Source organism: Martes martes (assembly GCF_963455335.1).
Source record: "Martes martes genome assembly, chromosome: 15".
Lineage (NCBI taxonomy): Eukaryota > Metazoa > Chordata > Mammalia > Carnivora > Mustelidae > Martes > Martes martes.
In genome coordinates, this window is record NC_137903.1 from 28,850,829 (window position 1) to 28,875,370 (window position 24,542).

The window sequence follows — 24,542 nt, forward strand, 5'->3', positions numbered from 1 at the left end:
GGGCGAGAGTCCTTTTTCCACTGTTCCCTGAGCTGGCAATGATATGGGCCGCAAAACGCAGATCTCTGCCTGAGGTGTGTGCTGGGCCCAGGGCAGGAGGCTCACGGAGGCAACTGTCTCACTCATGGCTGAGGGGGTGGTTCTTGAGAGCAGCACCCACAGGGTCATCTCCCGTGGTGCCCCCCAGCCCGCGTACTCCACCTGCAGCCGACTGTTCCCCATTGGGGGAAGGTCAGGCCCAGCTCAAGTTTCCCGGTCCGACTCGCCTGCGGAACTTCTGGTTGGTCCTCCCCATTTAAGGCATCCTCCCTTAAAGATGCCTCCCCTTTAAGGCATCTGTAGGATGATTTTCCTTCCTCGTTTTTGTGTTTGAGATGACCACTGATTCATCACAGGAGTTCAGAGATGCTCTCGTGCACCGGCCCTGCACAGGCACCGGTCTTAGCGGGCACTAGAGCAACTTGCATTGGGAAGCAGTTGGTGCTCCTTTGGCCAGGAGAAGCGGGTGAAACACTGCACTCCCATCAGAATGTTGACCAGGTCCCTTCCCTTTGCCTTTCATTCGCCAGCTGCCCTCCTGCAACCCTAACAGCACCCCCAGCCCCACTGTGAGGTTGTCGGGCTCCTGTGAGCTATTTCTACTCACACGGTCTCTGAAGGCTAGGGAAGGAGCAGCCTTGTCTGACACTGAGATCTGTCCACCAGTCCCATTAGTACTTATTGGTGGCTTTGGATCCAGAGGAGTCCAGATGTCCTCCTGGCTTCTAGACTGTAGCGTCTTTCCTCCCCGTTTTGGGTGTCACTGATCACAGGGGCAAGGGTGGGAGTGTGGGTAGAAAGAGCAGCGACTGGAATGGTCTTTCTCTCTTTTGAATTTCAGTTTTACTCATTCTCTTAGTCTGTTTAAAAAAGACTCACCCTGGATGAAATGATGATGCCTAACTGGTCCCAAGGTGTATGCTAGTTTCTCTTAAATGCCAAGTTTAATATTTGTCAGCTGTGTGACCTTAGGAAAGTTACTTTACCTCTCTGTGCTTCAGTTTCCTAAATGCAAAATAAGGGTAATAAGAATACCAACCTTGTAGTAAGGATTAAATCACTGGCGTGGTGTGTGTGTGTGTGTGCAAGCAAGGATACCTACCTGTGTCACTTACAATAGTGGCCAACATGGAGGAAATCTTATATATAAGTTAGCTATTGTCTTCTGGTCTCTGAATTCCAAGCTCTCAATGGCTCCCGAGCCAGCGGGTCGCTGTTTCTAAAGGTAGATCTAGCGAGTCCCTTGGTGGTAAATGCAAGAATGAGTTTTTTCCCAAAGTTCATTACAGGCTTGAAAGGATATTTGAGAAATCTTCCCGACCCCTTAGCTGTCGTCCTTCCAACATATATAGAGAGATGGCCCCCACCCATGACTCCTGCTTTTAAAAGGGCAATCACAAAACTAATAATTATAATCCTTTTACATGTGTCTGGAACTTTATAGTTCATAAACTGATTTTATGAACTTACCCATCTGATCACCAAACAGATCAGGCATGTGTTCCTGTCCCCCCGTCCCAGTTGTGGGAAGCCAGGAGCAGAGCTGGGATAGTAGCACAGTGCTTTCTCCTTCATATCATGCTGGGTGTCTTTTCCTTCTCTCAACTCCTTTTGCTTTTACTTCTCTGGTGAGGTTTCTCCCTGTAAGTACTACAGTGAGCCGTGCTTTCTCCGGAGCCCAAATACCTGGATGTGAATCTTAGCTCTGGCCTGTACCGGCTGTGTTACCTTGGGCAGGTTGCTTAACCTCTTCGAGCCTTCTCATCCTCGCCTGTAACACAGGATACTGTCAGTGCTGCCCCCCCGGCCCCCTTGGCTGTAAGGAGAGCACACTGAGAACCGTGTCCGGCACATAAGAGGGCACTAGGTATGTGATGGGCACTGCTACCAACATGCAGTCCTTCCTTCCTTCACGAAGCTGGGTTGCGGCTGTGAACAGTGGTTGCGGCTGTCCTGTGCTGGGCCCCACCTCACAGCAGCCTCCTGGAAGGAGCTCAGGAGATGTCCGGTGGGTGACCTGACTGGCAGTAGGACCCCTGCCATACCAACCTGACCTGACCCTGGTAAATTGCATCCAAGCTGTGTGACACTGAGCAGCGTTCTTCACCTCTCTGAGCCTGAGTTTCCTCTTCTGGAAACAGAAGTGTGAGGGGCTGGTGAGGGTTGCACGAGACAGGGAGAGCAGAGCAGCAAGCAAAGCATCTGACATCAGAAGGCACCTAATCCCCATTAGCTTCCTTTCTCTGCTCCTTTCCTCTTCTTGGAGATGCTCAGCAGAGCGGCGCCGTGCTCCCGCTCGCGGCTCCGCCAGCCCACGCCAAAACTCTGCAGTGCTGTTCTCTTGCTGTAAGTGCCACAGACAGGCTGCTCGGCAGCCACCAGAGCTTTCCAGAACCTGAGGCGGGAAGGATGGCATGGCGGGCAGTGTGAGGCCAGGCGGCTCTGGGGCTGAGGCCACTCAGCTCTGCCTGGTCCAGTGCAGGGGGGCCCTGAGGGGCTGAAATCAACCTGCACAGGCCCCGTTTCTACCCAGAGGCTAAGGCCGTTTCTAACCCTCCAAAGGCATTCTGTGGGCATGGGGTCCCTGGGCCTGGCGCCCCTTCTCCTTGGTCAGATCCAGCGTGATATCCCTGAGATTCTGAGATGATTATGTATGTTACACATGTGTTTGGGGGTGTTGCATATGCATATGGTGGGATGGGTGAGGTTATCCTTCTAGAAAGAGTTCCAGACCAAAAGACAGACTCCCAAGGGGGTTATGACATTTCTTACTTTAAAAAGTCAGTGTACTTGTTTATCGTGGACATTTAAGGTACAGTTCCCTGGAATGTATTCTATTCGATGTTAGCAGTCTTAAGGGAAAAAGGAGTGTTCTAAGGTCTATTGGGAATTTCTGAGTTAACCCAAAACAGCTTTCTTTACTCCAGGGCTTTCTCTGAGATGCGAATGGACCCTGTGAATCTCGCAGAAAGGGAGTAAAAGGGGCTGCACTTCTCAAAGTATTTGACTGTGGAGCTTTTGGGGAAAAGTTTTATGGACCACCTTGCTGGAGCCCGGGGGATGTCCAAGATGACAGCACAAAGCCAATGAGTTCTGTCATTAGAAACTTTTTTAAAATTAACTAATCTCTACACCAAAAGTGGGGCTCGAACTCACGACCCCGAGATCAAGAGTTGCATGCTCCACTGACTGAGTCAGTCGGGCCTCCCACTCTGTCATTTTGAGCGCTTGGTTTCCTTATAAGTCCTCCCAGGTTTGGGCAGCGGGGGATGGCGGGGCTGTGCAGGAAGTCCTGATTCAGGTGTTGAAAAGCCCCACTTTGCATCTGTCCACTGCGGGAATCTCTCAGAGTGGCAGGAGAAGCAGAGGACCATGAACTCACTTTCCCCAAAGTCACTGCTGAAGCCATGCGGTCCACGTTCAGTCAGTTGCTGACCTCAGACACGCCCCTCTGGCTCCAGTCCCAGTGAAGACAGTGAGAGAAGCTATGGAAGTCGAAAATTATGTTCCCTGCTCCTTAAGTGGTCCAGCCTGTTGGAAGTTCACGTCTCCATTTGTTTGATAAAGGATGCTTCAGCCCTCCCCAGGGACTCCCAGTGTCAATCAACAAATATTTATTGAGCACATACCACTGTCTTAAAAATGAAGCCTAAGACAGGCATTCTTTTGTTTACAGTTGACAACCTGGTTAGGAGGCTGTGTCAGGAGGTGCTCTGGGGAGAGCACCTGCTGGCCACCTGTGGGCCACCAAGAGTACAGCAGGAGGCAAAGTGGGGAGACGGGGCTGAGTAGCCACTGGACACTTGAGAGAGGGCTGGGCCAGGGATCGGCAGGCAGTGCTCACGAAACCTTCAGCAAGAAGTTATAATCCTGTGCTCTCCCGGGGGTTGTGACATTAGCGACTCTGGCAGCATGCGACAACAAGGAGCTGGTCCGGGTGGGCAAATGCTTCACGCTGCACATTAGGAGCAGCAAGGCTTTGGGAAGGAAGCCCAGGACACCCCCACAGACAACTTACTCTGTCTGTTGCATGTTGGACTGGGGGTTATGGAGTCCTTTGTATAATATCTTGATGACAGTCAGCCCTTCACAAAGCAGCTGTATGGGGTATCACAATCCTAAAAGGGGAAGCTCTGGGTCTTGCGTCATGACATGAGCTTCATGGAAGAACATCAGGTACCTCTTGCTGAGCACATCTGCTCTGCCATGCCAGGGTGAAATTAAACCCGTGTGGGGCAGAACGGTGAGAAGTGGGGGGATGCCACACACAAGGAGTGCCCTCAGTCCCAGAGAGGAGCCAGGCTCTCTTTGGAAAGTGGACAGTGTTGCCCATGGGTGCTATTTTGTGGCTACTTAAAGCAATCTGTGGGTTGGTTGAACTTGACCCAGTCCGTAGCCACCACCACTGCTAATGTGTGTGGGAGTGGGGTGGGAGTGGAGGGGGAATCCTATACCGACTTCCGAACCAAACCTCTCTCTAGTGAGTTGCCTAATACTGACACAATGTGCTGTTTTCTGTTCAAAACAAATAACAAAATATGTTTGATTATGCATACTTTATGTATCTGTATAATGAAAGTTTAAGGGATGTGAATTGATTCACAAACTCCGGAAGAGAATTCGTGCATGTTAACAGAAAACTGAGTGACTCTTCATTGGGGGAGGGTCTTCTTTTCCCCCCCAGATTTCCAAAAGATCTGGAAACACGGTTCCCAGGGGGAGTTATAACAGGAAGTTTGTTAAAACTTCCACACTCGTATGAGGTCCCAACCTGGAATTTCATTCGTCAACTACTGCCATTGCCTCTCATCGCCACACGGTGGCACTGTTAGCAAATGGGTCTGCCTAGTCCCATGACCTGGGCGGGAGCTTTGGCAGCTCTTGGCTGCTGATCAGATCCGGCCCAGGCTGCAGATCTTTTGAGTGAGGACCATCCCACTATTCAGGGTGTCTGAGCTCAGGCAAGGGGGCTCTTTATCAGGTTCCCTGGGGTACAGATCTTGGTGCTTAACTCAGTCTGATTACATCCCAATTCTTGCCTTCCCACCAGCAGAGCTCCGTGGACACCCTCCTGAGAATATCCTCAAGGGGGCATTCCCTTCCCAAGGTTGACCAAGGTGACCTGCGGAACCTCTCACCAGAGCAGATGCTCCATCACAGCATGATTATTCGAATCTTCAGGGGGACATCCCCTCCAACGAGAATCATAATTTAATAAGATTCTTGTGTTAGGCCAGAACAAGCCCCTCTGATCTTTGGTTCAGATGTGAAGCTGCATGGAGACATCCTGGCAGAAGGGGTAGGGGGAGAGGGTTCGAGAAGGATATGGCTGTTTAGGTATGTTGCATTTTCTTTTTTTTTAAATGAATCTCAGGTTCCTCACCTGTAAAACTGGGTAATCTTAGCACCGACCTCACGAGAATGTTATGGGTGTAAAATGGGGGTGGTCCATGGAAAGCATGGAGCGCAGTGCCTCCCGCATCATAAATAATAACTAACAGCTAGGATTATCTTTACTATTATTTCACTACAGTGTTTCGTTCACTGCTCTATCCTACTGCCCAGAGCGACCCCTCGTGTACACAAGGTCCCCAGTTAATAAGTGCTGAGTGAACGGTTCTCTTGCCTCTCGGTGCACCTAGCACACCGTGGCCCTAGGCTTCCAGTCTGGGGTGGGGGATTCGATGGCAGAAGAAGGAACCCAAGGCAACTGTGGGTGTGTCCTCCCCTGGGCTCCCAGCCAGGTTATCAGCTCTTTCCTCCCCGCCTAGAGAGAAGTGACTTGAGAGTCTGAAGGCTGTGAGGTTTCTTGTTTGTCACTTGTCTGAATAATTTGATGAAAAAATGGAAACAGTAGGTCTGGAACATAAATATTGAATATTGAGTCAACACAAATAGATATTAAGTTACATTTGTGAAATTGTCCCTAAACTTCTGACCGTTATCAAATTAAATTTGAATAATTAAATCAAATTTGAATAGACAGGGGTCACCCGGGAGAGTACAGGCTGGATCCCATGTTTTACCAAAACAGGGCACTGCTAGCAAAAAATCTTCAGCAGAGTTATGTACCCAACACTGGGCAAGGGGCAGCAGGCATTACCTGAGAATGAAGGGCCAAGCCCTGGCCTCTGGTGGCTTACAGTCTGGCTGAAGATTCAGAAGACCCTGGAAGTCCATGCTGGGAGCTGAGAGCTCAGGCAGTCAGCACGAGCGGGAACTCTCTCAAATGTTGGCAGGAATGGGGAAAAGAAAGCTATGTAAAGGATCCCAGGGCTTGTCAGTAGAAGCCAAGGAGAGAGGTAGGAATGAGCAGAGAGTGATGGGAGGAGACTGCTCCTGATGGAGCTGGAAGTCTGTTAGAAAGAGATTTTCTAGAACCTTCCCTCAAAAGCAGCAGGGAGCCCTGAAAGGCTGCTGAGCAGGGGCGGGTTATGTGAATTTGTCCCGATGTTTGGCACATTTGCTTCCTCTCTTGAGACCAGACGCAAGTCTCCGTGACACTTAGAATCACTGTTGATTGTTCCTGGTTTTCATTCAGCATGGAGGGCAGAGCTAGCTGGTGACAGAGTTGGGACCCAGTTAAGGACAAAGATGAGAAAGTGCAGAAGGAGACACCCCCAAGAATCTGAGTCACCAACCTTCCCCCATCAGGGAGAGAGCTCACCCCCTTCTGTCTCACAGAAAGGCCTTCCCCAGTGTCCAAGGCCTCCCGCTGCCCCATCACTCCCCATGTGGGTGCAGCTTGCTCAGTCACTCCATCTTCCATGAGGAGGACGATGGTAGAGTAGTGTGACAGGTGCTAAGATGGCATTTGTAGGACACTAGAGACACACACAAGTGGGGAGAACAGGGCCTGAGAGAATTTCTGGAGGAAATTATACCCAGACTGAATCTGTTCACCACGTGTAATGAGGGTTGGTGGCACTTAAATTCAGTGCGGGTCACTTAATTTCTGAGAAAACAGCTTCCTAGAGCCTGGGAAAGGCTGTGTGTAACTGAACCCGACCCTGACAAGCCCAACTTTCTGCCTGGACTTCTGGCCCATTCAACAAGCATTTGAGCAACAGCGTCTGCTACAGGCCAGGAGCTGGGCCGGGCTCTGTGCACACAGAGGTGCGAGAACAGACACTTTCGTTAAGTGCCACAAAGGAGAAGCCCAGGCCGGGGTGGGAGGGCACAGCTGGGATCCTCAGGCACTGGGGCAAGGAAGGCTTTGGTGTTTCTGCTCTGCCAGGCAGAGGCCTGGGAAAGTCCCAGCAACACCCGAGTCTCTCGGAATCAGATTCATTTCCTTCAGGAAAGAGTTACCCGCCTTGGTGGACTCGTGGTGGCCCCTGTGCTAGTTCAATAAGCAGTCTTTGAGCCCCATGGATGGAAGGCCCTAGAAGGTATCCATCATAAGAACTAATGATCCCCACTCTCAAAGGAAACAACATCATCAGGCACTTTTTTTTTTTTAAGTTTTACTTTAAATTCCAGTTAGTTAACATACAGTGTAATTACTAGTTTCAGGTGTCCAATCTAGAAATCCAACACTTCCATATAATACAAGGTGCTCATCACATGTGCCCTCCTTAATACCCATCCCCATTTCCCCATCCCCCACCCCCTCCCCTCTGGTCACCAGCAATTCATTCTCTATAGTTAAGAGTCTCTTTCTTGGTTTGCCTCTTTCTCTCTCTCTCTTTTCCCCCCTTTGCTCATTTGTTTTGTTTCTTCAATTCTACGAGTGAAATCCTATGGTATTTGTCTTTCTTTGATTGGCTTATTTCGCTTGGCGTTATACTCTCAGCTGCATCCATGTTGTCGCAAATGGCAAGATTTCATCCTTTTTTATGGCTGAATAATACTCCATTGTAGATATATACCACCTCTTCTTTATCCATTCATCTATCAAAGGACAGACACTTGGGCAGGTTCCATAATTTGGCTATGGTAGAGAATGTAGCTATAAACTTTGGTACATATATCCCTTTGAATTCGTATTTTTGTATTCTTAGGTAAATACCTAGTAGTGTGATTGTTAAATCGTAGGGTCACTGGGCACTTTTTATAAGCCGGGCCGAGGAGGTGTTTTTTGGTATACTTTTTCTCACTTGATTCTTACATATTATTATTAATGTCCTGTGAGGGATGTTGAATTATCTCCCTTTGTGGAAACCAGGACGCAGAGAGGTCCCCCAGCCATGAACACAGGTTTGAACCCAGCTCTGTCCCTGTCCTCCTCAGTGGCCACACTGCCTCCCCTCAGGTGCTTACAATCCGCTTGGAGGGTTGGGGTGGGGTGACACAGAAGAGCCCCTAATACAATTTCTAATTGATATGTTCACTCTCCCCTTTTTTAGAAACATCTCCCTGAGCCCAGCGGGCACACTCCTCACAGCAGCCGGTGGTTTGTGGCCCAGCAGCCGGGGGAATCCCCAAGGCGGTGAGGAACAAGAACGGGGTGCCCATGGCCCCAAGTATGAAGTCCCAGGCTTAGTGCCCGTGGGAGGTGCCCATGCTGGGCTCAGGAGGAGGTGGGGTGCCGAGGCCTGCTGCCCTGCCCATGGGCGCCGCAGAAGAAGGCAGGGGTCCCCGGAGTCCTGCGGCACGACGGCTGGATTGGAGAGGGTGCCGCTGAGCCTCTGCCAGGAGCCACACTGGGCCACAGCGATGACTCCCGTCAGGGAGACCTTGGAGGCCATCCCACAGGGCGAAGAGGAGTGCTGACCCATCCTGGTATCCCAAGGCTGCTGCTGGCGATGTGACTCGTCCCTGCGGTGGTCTGGACCGTGCAGACCCCAAGCAGGGGCGATTCGGGGAGGGTCTCACTCTGGGTCCAGCTCCACGTGGCACCATGAACAATAACTTCTGCCGGGCCCTGATGGACCGGCGTCCCCTGGCACCCCCCAGCTGCATGCAGCTGGGCGTAGTGCCCCCTCCGCGCCGGGCGCCCTTGCCCCCCGCCGAGCCCCTGGGCAACGTGCCCTTGCTGCTGTACCCGGGGCCGGCCGAGCCACAGTACTATGACGCCTACGCGGGCGTGTTCCCCTACGTGCCCTTCCCCGGGGCCTTCGGGGTGTACGACTACCCCTTTGAGCCCGCCTTCATCCAGAAGCGCAACGAGCGCGAGCGGCAGCGGGTCAAGTGCGTCAACGAGGGCTACGCGCGCCTCCGCGGCCACCTCCCAGGCGCGCTGGCCGAGAAGCGGCTCAGCAAAGTGGAGACCCTGCGCGCCGCCATCCGCTACATCAAGTACCTGCAGGGGCTGCTGAGCGCGGCCCCCGACGGCGCGCCGCCCGCCGCCTCCCCGCCCGACTGCCCCCGCGACGGCGAGGCCCGGGCGCCCGCCTCCCTGGTGCCCGAGTCGTCCGAGTCCTCCTGCTTCTCCTCCTCGCCGTTCTTTGAGTCGGAGGAATCCAGCCACTGATCGGGACCGCGGCCGGGGGTGCGGGGGCGGGGAGCGGAGTCTGCCAGGGCCGTCCCACTCCCGAGAGCAGCCCGGGGACTGCCAGGTCACCCACGGTGCGGCGCAGGCCCCCTGCATTTGCGGCACCGTCGCGCTGCAGTGTCTGCGACCCCGTCCCTCCGCCACCGCCACCACCGACCCCGTTCCTTCCAGCCTGGGGCAGAGGGGCAGGGAGGGGGATAGAGGGGCACCGTAGAGACCGGAGGAGCCCCGTCGGTGCAGTGAGGCCACAGGGCCTGGGGAAGTTCCGGGCGCGTACCAGGCCGCAGCAGGGCAACCTAGGAGGGCCATCCCGGAGCCGGTCTCCGGCTCTGCTTCAGCCCCGCGCTGCGGAAGGTCGGAGCTCAGCTCCGGGTTGTGCACTACCCTCTGTGGTGGCCCTCTCCGACCTCTGTCGCCACGGGTGCTCCCCCTCCCCGCCATGTCTGCCACTCCCCAGGAGGCCGGCCGGGCTTTGGTTGGGATGAGCCATGCCCTTGCTGTCCACGGAGATGGCCTCAAATCCTAGCGTCCACTTGGGGAGCTTGTTTGCCACCGCCCCCCCAACCGCCCCCCCCCAACCCTGAGGCCGGGACCGGAGGCCAGACGAAGCTTGCACTCTTCGGGGCTTGATCGGGCTTGGGAAGAGACCACGTATGCGTGCCTTGGTGGCGCCCCCTGGCTTCCTTGCTGGAGGGCGATTACCCACCTCCTGATCCCCAGTGTAGCTTTTTCATCCCCTTTCCCCCCAGGTTGCTTGAAAACTGCGTTTTTTCCCCCTCAGACCGTATCCCTCTGTGGGTAATGGGACCATATGGCACTGTGTTTGTACCAAGAGGTCAAATAAAAGATTTGTCAGGTTTTGTGATTCCAAATCGTTGTCTACCTCACTTCCAGGTGCCCCGTTTGTCACTCCCACCTGCAGCTCAGAGCCCTTCCTGCTGGCGGTGTGGGGTGTTCTGTAAGCTGTGCGTTCAGTTAACGTTTCCAGGGAGCTTAGTGTACAGCATGGACCGCTGTCGGGCAGAGGCCGGAGTCCCAGGCAGGGAACACAAGCTTTGTGCAGTTAGGTGCTGGAGGGGTTGAGGGAGGAGAGTACATGCCTGAAGCGTGCACGTTCAAGGTTCTTCTGAGGGAGCCTTTCACCCCAGCGTGAAGAAGTTAGTGTTCCCTGACAGGGGTGCTCACGGGTGGCGAGGTTTGGCCCGGGAGCTGGCTGCAGGTTCTGAGATGGATGGGGGTGTGGTGTCGTTGTGCTGAACCATGCCACCCGGCACCTTTTCCGGAGGGTGCCATAGGCCTAGGGACCAGGGGAAGCTCATCTTGGCATGAGGGAGCCCGTCCGCAGTTCAAGGCTCCACATCATAGGTTGCCCCCTTCCTGAACTCTCTGTGGCCCCAGCCTTGAAGCCTTCCATCCTGCCTCCCACCGCCCCCACCCCAGGCCCATGTGAAATTTCCTTCCTCCACCCCCCTACCAACCTCCTCAGGGACATATTGGGATGTCACTGGCTGGGCTGGGAAGGAATGACAGCTGCCTGGCCTCAGGAGCTCAGGCCAGGCAGCAGGGAGCCAGTGGAGGCTAATTTTACTTGCTGGGAGCAGGGAAAGTAATCCTCCCGCCCCCGCCTCTGGGCTGGCTCAGCAGGGCTCGCGTGGCCCAGCAGGCTCAGCCGGTCCAGTCCCCAAGGTGGGGGCACTGGGGACGCAGGGAGAAGAGGGCAGCAGCGTGGGGGACAGGAGACAGCGAGACTGCCAGGAAAGCCATGGAGCCGTCCTCACCCCAGGATGAGGGCCTGAGGAAGAAACAGCCCAAGAAGCCGGTTCCGGAGATCCTGCCAAGGCCGCCCCGGGCCTTGTTCTGCTTGACCCTCCAGAACCCCCTGAGGAAGGCCTGCATCAACATCGTGGAATGGAAGTATCCTTTGGGCCCCCCAGGCTGTCGGGGAGAGCCTCTGTCATGTGGGAGAGGGAGGCAGGGCATGGTCACAAAACCCAGACTTTGGGGGCCAAGGGGCCCGGGGACCTGGAGATGGGGTGCACTGCCCCAGAAGAGGATAAGGAGCCTCTGGAAAGGAAAGCTTCAGCTGAGAGGGAGGGGGAGCAGCAGGAGGACCTGGTGGGGCCGCTGCGGCCCAAGTGCTCGGCCCCAGGCCTGGTGACAACCATCTGCGGAAGGGACCCGGATGTCCCACGGGGGCGGTTCACATGTGTGCCCAAATCCCGTTACTGTGGGGCTCCACTGAGGGGTGTGAGGCAATGGTCTCCTTCTGATACAGGATGGGAGAGAAAGAAGTAGGGGCCTCTGCAAGAAAATTCCCTCCACCCTTGGTGAGAGGGTGTGAAGGCACAGAGACTGCCGAGCGAGCGGGGTCCGGCTGAGGATGGAGTCAAGGGAGAAGTGGCCTTGAACAAAGGGCTGCTGTGAGGGGCTCCGGGAGCAGACTGAGATGCCCGGCGGTTATAGCTCAGACATACCACGCTGGGGACAGGGACTCGCCAACCCTTTCTCTGCATTAGCCCTGAGAGGAAGACCAATGAAAATATCTGGGTTATTTGGGGAAGGAGCTTGGGGGGAAGGGCTGGTCAACTGCCTTCTCAGAGAGAGAGGTCAGGAATATTTGAAATATTTCTGTAAGGTTCTGGAAGACTGGGCGCCCACCAGCTGTTCTCTAGAAGATAGGGGAATAAGGGCTAATGGGAAGGATAAGAAAAACTTGGGACCAATTGGAAAGCCTGGGGTCAGAGTTGGCCCCCCCACACCTGGTGACGTCCAGCACCCTGGGGATCGAGTTTCTCCCGGGGGGTTCTCTCTCCTCCATCCTCTGCACCTCTGCGCCTTCTCCTCTGCAGCTTCCGCCCCTGTGGCCCACCTCTTTTCAAACCCTGGCAGGAAGAGAAGGGGGTGGTCAGTCCAGACCTTCTGTGCACTGTGCCTCCCATCCCCCAGCCAGTCCCCACCTCCACCACCCGCTTTCCAGTGGCTCAGCCTATGGGACGGGTTGTGGGGCTCACCCACAAAGGAATGGGCCCCAGGGGTGCCCCCTGGGAAATGACTGTGAAGGGGATGGGTGTGCCTGGGAGGGAGGCATGAGTGGGTGTGGGATGTGCACCCCAGCGTGTGAGCGTGGCTGGGGCGGGGGCGGGGTGGGCTGCTGACTCAGTGGGCTTAGCGGGTCCTTCCTCAGGTTGGGGGAGGGGGTTGATTCAGGTACCACCTCTGCAGGTTCCCCTTTCCCGTCCTGTCCTCTGGATATTCAGCCCCCAGCAGCCCTTGCCAGTTCTCTGAGTGAGCCCCCCATATTGTCTGGCCAGAATCTCAGAAAATCATGGCACCTCAGGAGCGGGGACAGGTAGGGTTGGGGGATGGGCAGGAGCTTGCCGGGGAGCATTGAGTCTTCCTGCCCTTGAAGCTGAGTAGCCCTCAGCCAGGAGCCGGCGCCTCAAGTTGCCGTCACGCCTAAGTGGAAGTTACCTGTTCCCGAGGAGAACCTGGCCATTTCTGTAACCTGCAGGAGAGCAGGGAAGGAGCAACAGGGGCCCGTACCATACCGCTCCCCTTAATGCTACCGATCCCACACCCCACTCTCCTTAACCCTGACACCAGACCCTTTGAGACCATCATCCTGCTCACCATCTTTGCCAACTGTGTGGCGCTGGCTGTGTACCTGCCCATGCCAGAAGATGACAACAACACTCTGAACCTTGGCCTGGTAAGAGAGGTCCTCCTGCCCCCCCAACCCGTGGGCCTGCAGCCCCAGGCTGAGGGAGGCCCCCTTGGTGGACTGCCTGCTAGTGGGGGGAGGGCGCTGGAGCTCCTGTCTCCTGAGGAGACAGACCCCACCCTCCCAGCCACCTGCACGGCTGGCTGAGCCACTCGACAGCTTTGCAGGGCAAGCCTGCTAACTCTGGATTCTGGAATATTACCACCCAGCACTGAGGGAGGACTCCCCGTACCCAAGCACTGTGCTAAGCATTTGATGAGGGGACGCTCAGAAAATTCTCACAACAACCCCATAAAGCAGTGTCATCTGATGGATGTGGAAACTGAGGCTCAGTAAGGTCAGCTACAGAGCGATGGAGGCCAAGGGCTACTTTCCCTTTCCTGGACCTCATCCAGAAGAAGCTTGCCTCCTGGGAGAGTGGGATCTAGGAATTCCGAGAGAGCATGTATTCTAGAGCTCTAGACCACGTTCTCCTTGCCCCTTCACCGACAACATGGACACAGAAATGCCGGATCTGGAAGGGGTTTTCCAGGATCCCATTGTCCTATCTCCTCCCCACCTCACTGACTTACAGATGAGAAGACCGAGCCCTGTGGAGGTGAAGGTCTGACTTGATGTAATAGCTAGACAGTAGTAAACATGGTTACCATTTATGCTGTGCTTACTGGATGCCTCTGTGCTAAATATTTTACATTACTGTCTTACTTAATTCTCATAACTACCCCCTGTGAGGCAACACCGTTAAATCCATGTAAAAGACAAGGAAATCGAGGCTCAGAGAGTTTGGGTAACTTGCCCAGGGTCACCCCACATGCAAATCCTGCCATAGGGTCTCAAACTCAGGCCTCTCTGACTTTAGGACCTGCTCTTGTGATCACTGTGTTGCCCATGTGGTGACAGCGAGAGGACTTCTAGGGGAAGCCCTCATAAGAAACAGAGCTCTCAGGCATTTACAGTCTAGGCCCCCAAGGAGACAGGACAATGGGCCCACCATCTCAACAGGCTTTGTCCTGCATTTGTACCACGGGGATGGGAGGGAGGAGGCCAATTAACATGCATCCGGGGCCTGAAAGAAAGATATTTATCTTTGCCTCTCTTTTATGCCCGTTTCCATGGGAATCTATCTTGAGCTGGTAAGAAGCTGGGATTTTAAGTGTGTGCTTGGCTATAAACAGAAAAAACTCTGAGCTCCTGAGTGTGGAAGGAGTGAGATGAACTGTGGGCAGGACCCATACAACTGAGGCTGGGAGGGGGCGCCCAGCCTTCCACAAGACAAGCCTTGTATTCAGTGTCCCTGAATCCAGGAGGGCTCTGGGTCCCCCCCACCACTCTTCAGGATTTCATATTTTGGGGCCTTTGTTCCATTTCAACTCCTTAAAAAGTTGACTATTTTCAAAAGAAATTGCCATCTGGAGGGGGTTAAGTTATTGGGTCTGTCATCTTCCATTTTGAAACAAAATGGCTGCCCTAAAAATTTCCCAAGGTCCTGTGCACTTTCCTTTAACCTGTGGGCTGGGGTTACAAAGCCTTGGGCAAAGTCTAGAGCTCACAGACACAGGATGATGAGTTTTGGAAGAGGAAAACCTTACCAGAAATCTTTCCAAAGCAGTGAATATCACTTCAAATATCAAAGTGGGACAAACTATTAACAGTCAATGAGGGATCCTAATCTGATCCCTTTGGGGTGAAGCCCAGAGAGGGTAGGTGATACTCAGGGTCACAGAGCCAGCTTCCAGCTGTGGACTCTTTTTATTTATTTATTTTTTTAAGATTTTATTTATTTATTTGACAGACAGAGATCACAAGTAGGCAGAGAGGCAGGCAGAGACAGAGGAGGAAGCAGGCTCCCTGCTGAGCAGAGAGCCGGATTCGGGGCTCAATCCCAGGACCCTGGGATCATGACCTGAGCCGAAGGCAGAGGCTTTAACCCACTGAGCCACCCAGGTGTCCCTAGCTGTGGACTCTTAATTCCCACTTGTCAATTATATGTTCATCTCCATACAATCCAGCAGGAGGAAAATTAGGGGAATTAGACCAGAAGGAAGGGAAATGAGATATTTATCTCTCTCTTATTCTATTGGCTGCTTTGTAGATCTCTGAGAAAGGTTAGGGACTTTCAGGTCATCCAACACAACCCATAGTTTTTAAGAAGGGAGGCCCAAGGACCAATCCTTCATTAACTTTCTCATTCATTTAATAAATTTTTATTTAGTGCCTCTTATATCCCTGGCCCATGCTGGGGATATAATTAGGAACCAAGTAGACATAGTTCTAATCTTCCCAGGGCTTAATTAACTAAATCAATTAAACATAATATAATTAAACCAATTACTCTTAAATTATAGATAAAATGAGATGGGAAGTGTATAAGATTTGGGACACTATGAATACTGGAGGAGGACCTAGTCCTTCCCAGAGGATGAGATGTTTATCCTGAGATGCGAAGGATGAGGAAGGGGCCAACTTCATGGCATGTGACCCATGTAGTCGCTTTGGGGCCCACTCTCAGAAGAGTCCCATGCTTGGGGTTTAATGATCTGTGGTTACAGTACAGGAAATTTAAGATTTTATTTATTTATTTGTCAGAGAGAGAGAGAGTGAGCACAGGCAGACAGAGTGGCAGAGGGAGAAGCAGGCTCCCTGTGGAGCAAGGAGCCCGATGTGGGACTCGATCCCAGGATGCTGGGATCATGACCTGAGCCGAAGGCAGCCGCTCAACCAACTGAGCCACCCAGGCGTCCCAGTACAGGAAATTTAAACGATTTCATCTCAGAATCCTTATTTTGTGAGTGAAGACCAATGGGACAATGGTATATGGAGGTACATGGACCAGTAGCTTGGAGCCATGGCCCACTCCCAGCACCCCTCCCCCTTCCCCCCACCCCACCCCCTCCTACCAGCTTCCCACCTCAATGGACAGACACTGCTCAGTCTCTCCCTGCTGGTGTCCTGGGCCAGGGTCAGGGCTGGGTACACGAGGGTCTTGGGTGTCTCAAGATAGGGTATGGCAAGGGCTGTCCCCACCCTAGGCTGACAAGGTCACAGCCCATTCCATGAATGACTGCCAGGTGGAGCCTATGGCTCATCCCCCAACCAGATACTCCATGTTTCCTGGAGCAGAGGCCACTGTACTCCTGTGTGCTGGCTGTCCGCCTTGGGTGGAGGCAGCAAGGCTGTGGGAAGGGAGAGGCCTGCCTCTACTTCCCCACCTCTAGCCAAGAGACAGGCTGTCTAGCTGCTGGATGGTGAGTGGGTCATGGAGGAGGATGGGGAGTGCCTGCGAGGGTCCGCACTCGCCCCCCACAGCAGTAAACAGGCAATAAAAAGCCCCGTGACAGGTTGAAAAGGAAACCATGGAAGGAAGGAAAAAGCTTTATATTTTAACACCAGGGGAGAGCTTGTAGAAGCCTCTGCAGAGAGAGCGAGGTGCTGGAAGCAAGAGGTTGAGGGATGAGTTTGGGACTTGGAAAAATCTTTTGGACCACCACATAGAGGGTAGACTGGGGGAGGGAGGCGATGAGAAGGGAAGCAGGGAGAGGAGGGAGGAGGCTATGAAGTTGTCCAGGCAGGAAATGGGGGAGACTGGAACTGAGGCATGATGGGTGAGAGGATGACGTGGAGAGAGAGATAGCGAGGAGATGGCTCAGCGGGACTTGGTGCCTGAGGGATGTGGAGAGGCTGAGGGATGTGGAGAGGAGATGGCTCAGCGGGACTTGGTGCCTGAGGGATGTGGAGAGGCATGGGGGGAGGGGAACAAGAGGCAAGGATGATGCTGGGGTTTCAGAGTAGGTGACAGAGCAGGTGGCGGTATCGCTTTATGAGACGCGCAGCACCCAGGGAGGAGCAGGCTGAGGTAGGAGGAGAGACAGCGATTTTCGGTTTCTGTCATGTTGACATGCAGGTGCCAGCGCTAGCCAGGGGATTGGCTTTGCAGGGCTGAGCATTTGATGGGTGAGAAGTAGGGGGCAGGGCTGGTCAGGAGGCAAGGAAGGCTTCCCACAGTTGCTTTGTGTGTGAACAGAGTCGGGAGGTGGCCGGCACCCTCCATTGTGGGAAAGAAGCCCTGACACCCGTCTGTGGGTCGGGCTCCCCTGCACAGTCTGGGTGGCCCCCCCCAGGAGCTTTCTCCTGCTGCCCATCTCCTTCCCTCCCCACCCCTAAACTTTTGCTGCAGGTGATGGACGGTGCTGAGGCTCCCTCCTGCACCCCAACTCTCCCTGTTCTGTGTCAGTGGGGGAAACGGGGTCTTCCCTGAACAGAAGAGGACACTGAGGCTCAGAGAGGGCAGGGAAGTTCTGGGGAGACATGGTGGGTCAGAGGATGGCAAGAAGAGGATCAGGGACGCCGATGTCCTGGCCAGCTGTGTATCCTCTTGACAGAGGTGGGGAGGGGCTCTGAAATCAGCCACATTGGGGAAAAGTGGGTCCTGGAGCTACTGATGTATGCTTTTGAGTCCAGGACCATTGATACCCTAGCTGTGTGATCTTGGACGTGTTATTTAACTTCCCTGTGCCCTCAGTCCCCTCGCTGGTAAGATGGTAACGTCATATACTTGAGAGAAGTTACTGGATGTATCAAGACCAGGTGTGTTGTGGCTTCCCTTCTCTCAACATAAGGAATTTTATTATACAGAAATCACAGTGTCTCAGAGCAGGGTCCCTAGTCACAAAGCCTTAATCACAGAGACCCTTGGGTTGTTCTAGATTCAAAGGCTATGCCCAAAGAATTTATATATATATATATATATATATATATATATATATATATATATATATATATAAAATTCCTCTTCACCCCACCCTCTATCTGCCCCTGATTTCTCTTAAATTTTTTTTTCATTCCTTGAAACCTCCAACCTCTCTGAATGGTTTTCCTGGCCACCCCAACCCCCTTCTCCAGCAAATTATCCTCCTCCCCTTCCTCACCACCAACAGCACCCAGTGTTTGCTGAGCACCACGATTGTGCAGGATCTATTCTAATGCTGTATATGCATGACCTCATTCATTGCCCACAACACCCCACAAGGCAGGTAGTAGTATTTTTCTCATTTTTACAGAAGAGTAAACTGAGGCACTGGGAGGTTAAATCACTGCACATGCCCAGCGGGCTGTGTGGGCAGGACTGTACCCTGTGTTGGGCATCTTGATGTGGCTTTCTTGATATGAGGAGAAGTTGACCATCCCTGCTTCCCCGGCGAGTGGCACAGGAAGGAGTCCCATGAGAGCAGACCCCAGCCCCTTGCCATAAACCTGCTTTCTCCTGACTGGGGATCTGCTGCCTGCCCAGGCCAGAACGGATGCTCAGAGCACCCAGCCCCAGCCTCTCCCTGGACCGGACTCCACTTGCTCAAGAGTGAAGCTTGCCTTAAGCTTGGGAAGCTGGTGTCTGACACGGCCCTGTCCTGGAATTCTCCCAGGAAAGTGAAGGCTGGGGTTGTGGGTCACAAAGGCACCATTTGTCAGAGAAGCAGGAGGAGGGACTAGACACAGAGTCACCCTGGGGGCCCCAAAAGGGCAGTGAGATGTCCAAGGGCAGTTGGAAGCCAAGACCGGAACTCAGGGCCCTAGCCCCCAACCTAGACCAAGATGCTCCCAAGCCAGCTCTGCTCCTTGAAAGCCCACTTGCTTCCCGAAGTCTGAAGGAATGCTGCTCCTGGGGGAGACCCCTGACTGAGTTAAAGGGGACTTTGGAAGCATCAGCATTCCAGCCTTCAGCAGCCCGATGACACTCACGTGGAAAAGCAACAAGGATCAGAGTTACTAATTATTGGGCACAGACTGAGAACTGATGGCTTTTGCTGCATATCTCACTTCATCCTCAAAACAGCCCTGTGTCTGAGTATGCTTTTCAAACAGTGCAAACATGACTCTGATTAAAATAAAGAAGGAACACAGCTCAAAGATGAATTCAACCTAGAAGAGAACAAACAGGAGGGTAAAGCTGATTCTAAGAGAATTAGAGGAACAGAAGTGTATGATATTGGAGAAAGAAATGATGGAATAAGATTCCCAGGTTAGACACCAGGCTACCTGATGTCCCACGGGGCAAAGAAACCATAAAAATACACATAACCATTGGGGTTATGTTTTCTAGCAGGTAGAAATCGTTTGCATCTCTACAGGACAGAACTGTGAGAGTTGAACAGGAACCTTCCCCCAGCTCAGAGGTTTTCAAGGGCAGGGGAGGGAAAGGAAATTTGGCAATGCTGGGAAACTGGTGGCGACCATTCCCACACTACTGGGATCTAGCAGGTAGAGGCCGGGCATGCTGCTAACATCCCGCAATGCCTAGGAGGACGCCCTTCCACCAGAAAATTCTCCAGCTTACAATGTGAATAAGGCCGGGGCTGATAGTCTTTGTCCTAAATCATGAAATAGTCCTTGGCCAGGCCTGCTATAAAATGCTCCAACATGACCTTATAAGGACATGATGACCTCATTTTGTCTAACTTCTAAGTTCTGGATGATTTTTGGCACACCGGTTAGGTGGGCCTTGGTGGTCCCTGGGGCAGGGCCAGGCTAGCAGGATTCAGCCTTTCAGCTTGTCCCTGGCTCCCGCCTCCCCGGCTTCCTCAGTCCTGGCCCTCAGAGAGCAGTGGGCCCACCCCTGCCAGCCCGCCCGTGTCAGCAGACTCGGCCATGCCCCAGTACATTCCTGGGGTTCAGGTTCCTGTGCAGTCGTCTGCACAAGGCTGCAGCCTAAGCCTCTGGCATCCAGCGCACTTGTCTTTTTATAGGGTCTGGAATGTGCCTGCGGACTCCTGTGGCCAGCAGCCCACTCCACCTCACCATCTGGGGAGCCTCTGGCCTCAGATGGACCCCAGCTCTGGCCTTATTCTTTGGAGATCGGGGAGGGACCTGCTGGGCCCAGGTGATCGAGTCTGGGTCACCGTACAGGATCTGGCAAAGTGAAATGAAATGTGCCTTCCGGCCCCACCTTGAAGCTTGCCCTCTTTCACTGCAGGGACTCAGCTCCCCTTCTGGGGGATTAATTGTTCCCCACCCCTACTCTGTGCCTCTCGCACAGGTCACAGCTGCAGACCCGGGCGGGGGTGGGGTAATGAGCAACGGAAGCCTGGAAGAGCCCCTGGGCGCCCTGTCTAAGTTGTGCAGACTTTGGGGGAGTCGAGGTGGGGGGAACATGGGGCTTGCACATCCGACCACCTGCCTCCAACCTGGACTTCTAGCAGCTTCCTGAACTCTCTGAGCCTCAGTCACCTCACAGGGGACCACAACAGCGACCCTTGGCAGAACTCTTACATCGATCAGGGCCATGACGTCCATCCCACCTGGCACACAGGGGTTGTGCGGTTTTCATTCTTATCCTTCTCTGTCCGACCAGCACTCCCAGACCACGGCCATGGGGCCATGGCAGACATGGGCAAGACCTGACAAAGCCCTCCAGGCTTCCCAGGCTTGCTGTTTTTCTCTTCCTCCCCGGCATGGCCTGCTGGCTGAGAACACCAACCCTGGAAGCAAACCGTCTAGGTTCACGTTATTGTTCTATTGCATAATAGCTGTGTGATCCCAGAGAAATCACTTAACCCCTCTGTGCTTCAGTTTCCTCCTCCGTAAGATGAGGGTAGGAGTACCTCCCTTACACGGTTCCGTGAGGATTAAATGCATGTATGTGGCTCGAGTAAAGCCTGGTACGTAAGTGGGTGCTGAATATATCTTAGCTAGCACTATGATTACCTAAGACAGTACTGGTCTCCCATGCCCTCCCAGCCTGGGCACCCCAGTCTCCCCTCATCCCACCATCACCACCACCACAAGTATGCAGATGCCTCCTGCTACTCTCCGCTCCACGGTCTTGCTTGGGTACAAAGCCCTGGCATGTCTGACCTACCAAGACCTGGGAGAGTGCAGTTCTGTGTGGGAAGGGAAGGGGAAGCAGGACGGCAGGAGAGGCCCACTCAGATCACATCTATTTGGGTAAGAGCCCATCAGGCTAAATATAGCTACATTCCTCACTCCTGAACGGGTCATTTTCCAAAACTGGAGGCTGAGGTGGTCATGGAGATAGACGCCAGGACCCTGGTCACCCTGTGAATGGTGTGGCCACCGGACACCAAGCTGGTTTAGTAGAAAATTCATTGTCTCAGTCACGACAGGTGGGACAAACCCTCTTGGCCTCAGGCACCCCGGTTCCCTCTCTAAGCCCCCCTCTCCTCAGCTGGGAAGTAGGATAAATAGTGTAGCAGGGCTGAACATGAAATATCATTTTTCCTAGAAATCAACATTCTCTTGATTCTGAGCTGAGTCCCTCTGGATGGGGAGAACCTCAACATCTGTTATTCTCGCTGCTCTCCGTTAGCCTGCTGCCCTGGGCTTGGGCTGGGCCCTGCGTCTCAGGCAGTGTTAAGGGTCCCGGGTCACAGGTGCTCGGTCCATCCCACATGAGGCCATATTGTTCCAGTCCCCTGGCCCCCTCAGGCCCGCCCTCCACTGTCTCCATGCGAAGCTGAAGGAGCAGGAATCCTTGGCAAGATGGGACCCTGCTTTCTTGGGGGGGCCCGAGCCCTCCTCCCAGACCCTGCCACATCTTTCGGGCCTGATGAGTTAGAAGACCCCAGACCCGATCTACCCCAAAGGCTTCTCAACCCTGGGGTCATCTCTGTTTTGCCTGTGAGATAGACCTGTCTCTTCAACCCGTTCTCACATGGTGGGTTCAGGCTTTAGAAAATGAAGGACTGGGGCCCTGGCACAACTTCTCGTGAGGCAGGAGGGCCAGCCTCGCTGTCCGCTTATGGGAGCAAGAAAGGGGATGAATCAGGAGGAAAACAATCGTTAATGTTAGCAAAGTACCTTATAATAGCAGCACCCAGCCAGCCTGCTCGAGCACTTGCTGTGAGACCCACAAGCATGAAGGGCTGTGGGGGGATACCCATATGGAGCCCCCCACCAGCCAGCCTGAGCCCTCTCCACGCACCCTGGGTTCCCCCTCCCTCAGCCAAACTCACTTTGGCTCCTCGAAGCGAATGTGCCTTCAAGAGTTAACAACAAATAGGAAAGAATGCCCTTCCACCAGGAGGATTTGTGTGCTAACAGATCACAAGGGGTTGACCCTAAGGAAGGAGACCCAGGCCCAGGTGATGGGGAGGGCACAGTGATGGCAAGCCCCCTTCCCAGGGAGCCTGTTGACTGAGCCATGCTGGCTCCTTTCTTAGCCCTGCTCTAGGCTCTTATGGTTCTTCCTGAGCCCTCGGGAGTGGGGGCACTGGGAGCCTGGGAGACGGGAGTCCAGTCCAGTCTTCCTGCAGGCTGCAGTGTTGGGGTGGGGATGAGGAGAAAGAGGGTGTGGTAACAGCTGCCTCTCTGGTCCCAGACAGGGAGCAGCCACCTCCCGCCATCTTCCCTCAAGGCCAGTACAGGCCAGAGGGAGGAGCAGACGGCAGGACTGACTGACCCTTATGGCTGGAAGGCAGCCGGAAAATAGAGGCCATAAGCCGGTGAGGGGAATGCAAAAAGCCTTGCCTTTTTCAGCCCAGGACTTCGGGAGTGTCCAGCTTTAATGCCCCCAGGAGCCGAGGCAAGGCCTGTGGGTCAGCGCCATACACCAGGCCTACCTCTGGCCAAGAGGTGCTCCTGGAAGCCCCGGTTAGAGGTCTGTTTGTGGAGAGACAAGAACTCCCTGAAGGGGACACGTGGCAGCAAAGGCCCTTGGAGGAAGCTGATAACAACGCTCTTCTCCCAAAGCCAGACTGGCTCACGGTCCTCCCAGGAGGTCAGGAGGGTCATGGGATCAGAGCTGTCTCCCCCTGCCTGCACCGCCTGCAGTGTAGTGTCCCTTCTTAGGAATAGAGACCCTGAGGCTACACCTGTGTTGATTCTGCACCCAGTTCCAGTGCGTATGGGGGGATTTTCCCCACACCACCAAGCAATGATCTCACACCAGCTGGGTGTTCGACAATTGGAACGAATTCTGACACTGTCTACCTGGATGGAATGCCAGATCTCACAGGTTCAGGCCTCAGTCCTACCGGATTGACACCACCCCCAACTTCAGAAGCCAATAGCAAGTTCAGGTTGTTATCTGTGCTTCTGATTGACCGGCTAAGGATGGGAGGTTCCTATGACCCTCCCCTTGGGTTTGATTCGTTTGCTAGAGTGGCTCACAGAACTCGGCAAACATTTTACCGTCTCCATCACTGGCTCGCTATAAAAGGGTGTAACTCCGAAACAGCCAGATGGAAGAGAGGCATACCTTGGCCTCGGGGTATGGGGGAAAAGGGCACGAAGCTTCCATGCTTTCTGAGTGTTCAACGCTCCCTGCATCTCCACTGTTCACCAACTCAGAAACTCTCTGAACCCTGTCCTTTTGGCTTTTCATGGAGGCTTTATTACATAGGCACGATGGGTTAAATCATTGCCCATTGGTGATGGAGTCAACCTTCAGCCCCTTTCCTCTCTCTGGAGAATAAGGGGATGGGACTCAAAGTTCTAACCTTCTAATTCCATGGTTGGTTCCTCTGAAAGCCATTATTACCCCATTAAAATAACAAAAGACACCTTTGTCACTCTCATCACTTAGGAAATTCCAGGTGTTTTAGAAGCTCTGTGCCATTAGCAGGGGTGAAGCCCATAATCCGTATTTCACAGTATAAATGCAGTATCAGCACCTCCCTTTAAATTATCCTGCAGGAGAGATGATGATTTTCGACTGTATTTTTTTTATTCATTCAACAAACATTTCTTTAGCACTGCTCTGTGCCAGGCAGCACAATATGCTTGAAACAGAGATTCTCAGACGATTTGTGGGGAAAGACCAGTCTGTTGCTTCCAATTTGCAGTCCACTGTGGACGGGTAGGGGGTCTTGCCCACTTCATGGGACGCGCACCCCGTGAGACTCACCAAGCCCAGACTGGGCCTGTAGTCTGCCCACGTGCTGAGAACTTGTGGCGAGTTGCTGTCATGATTTCCAAATGCTTGTTCTCCGTGGCTGCCCTTGTCTCAGAGCGGAAACAACGGTTTGTGGACAGCCCCGCTCTCCAGTCTGCACCTGGAGAAGCAGCGTGCTAAGGACACTGGCTCACTTCCTCTGATCACAAAGATTGGTGTTGGGGACGGACTGTTCTAGATGCGAGTGACATGGCACTGGACAAAGCCAAGGCCTTGTTCTCATGGACCTTATATTCAGGCCGAGGGAAAGAGTTGAAAGAAAGAAAAAATTATATGGTACACTACGTGGTGATCACTGCTGAAGATGAAAACATAGGAGGATAAGGAGATGGAGAGGGGCGAGGGGACGGGGTGACAGGTGCACCTCGGTGATCAGGTGGCACTTGAATTGGGATCCAAAAGAAAGCAGACAGTGAGCCAAGAGGTTATCTGGGAAGAACGTT

General features: G+C 53.6%; 2 protein-coding genes across 3 annotated transcripts in view; both read left to right on the top strand.

Annotated features, from left to right (window-relative positions):
• Window positions 1–8,881: 8,881 nt before the first annotated feature.
• Window positions 8,882–9,454, top strand: ASCL5 (achaete-scute family bHLH transcription factor 5; the record flags this gene model as incomplete). The annotated part of the gene is made up of 1 exon (XM_080824970.1): window positions 8,882–9,454. The coding sequence occupies one exon, from the start codon at window positions 8,882–8,884 to the stop codon at window positions 9,452–9,454; it is 573 nt and encodes a 190-aa protein (XP_080681096.1).
• Window positions 9,455–11,045: 1,591 nt separating this feature from the next.
• CACNA1S (calcium voltage-gated channel subunit alpha1 S) overlaps window positions 11,046–24,542 on the top strand; it is a 69,821-nt gene continuing 56,324 nt past the window's right edge. Inside the window, exons 1-2 of one of the 2 annotated variants that reach the window (XM_080824185.1) lie at window positions 11,046–11,389; window positions 13,079–13,184. In XM_080824185.1, the coding sequence (XP_080680311.1) occupies window positions 11,238–11,389; window positions 13,079–13,184 (258 nt within the window). In that variant the 5' untranslated portion in view covers window positions 11,046–11,237. The remainder of the gene's footprint in view (window positions 11,390–13,078; window positions 13,185–24,542) is intronic. The other variant, XM_080824184.1, reaches the window with a different exon arrangement.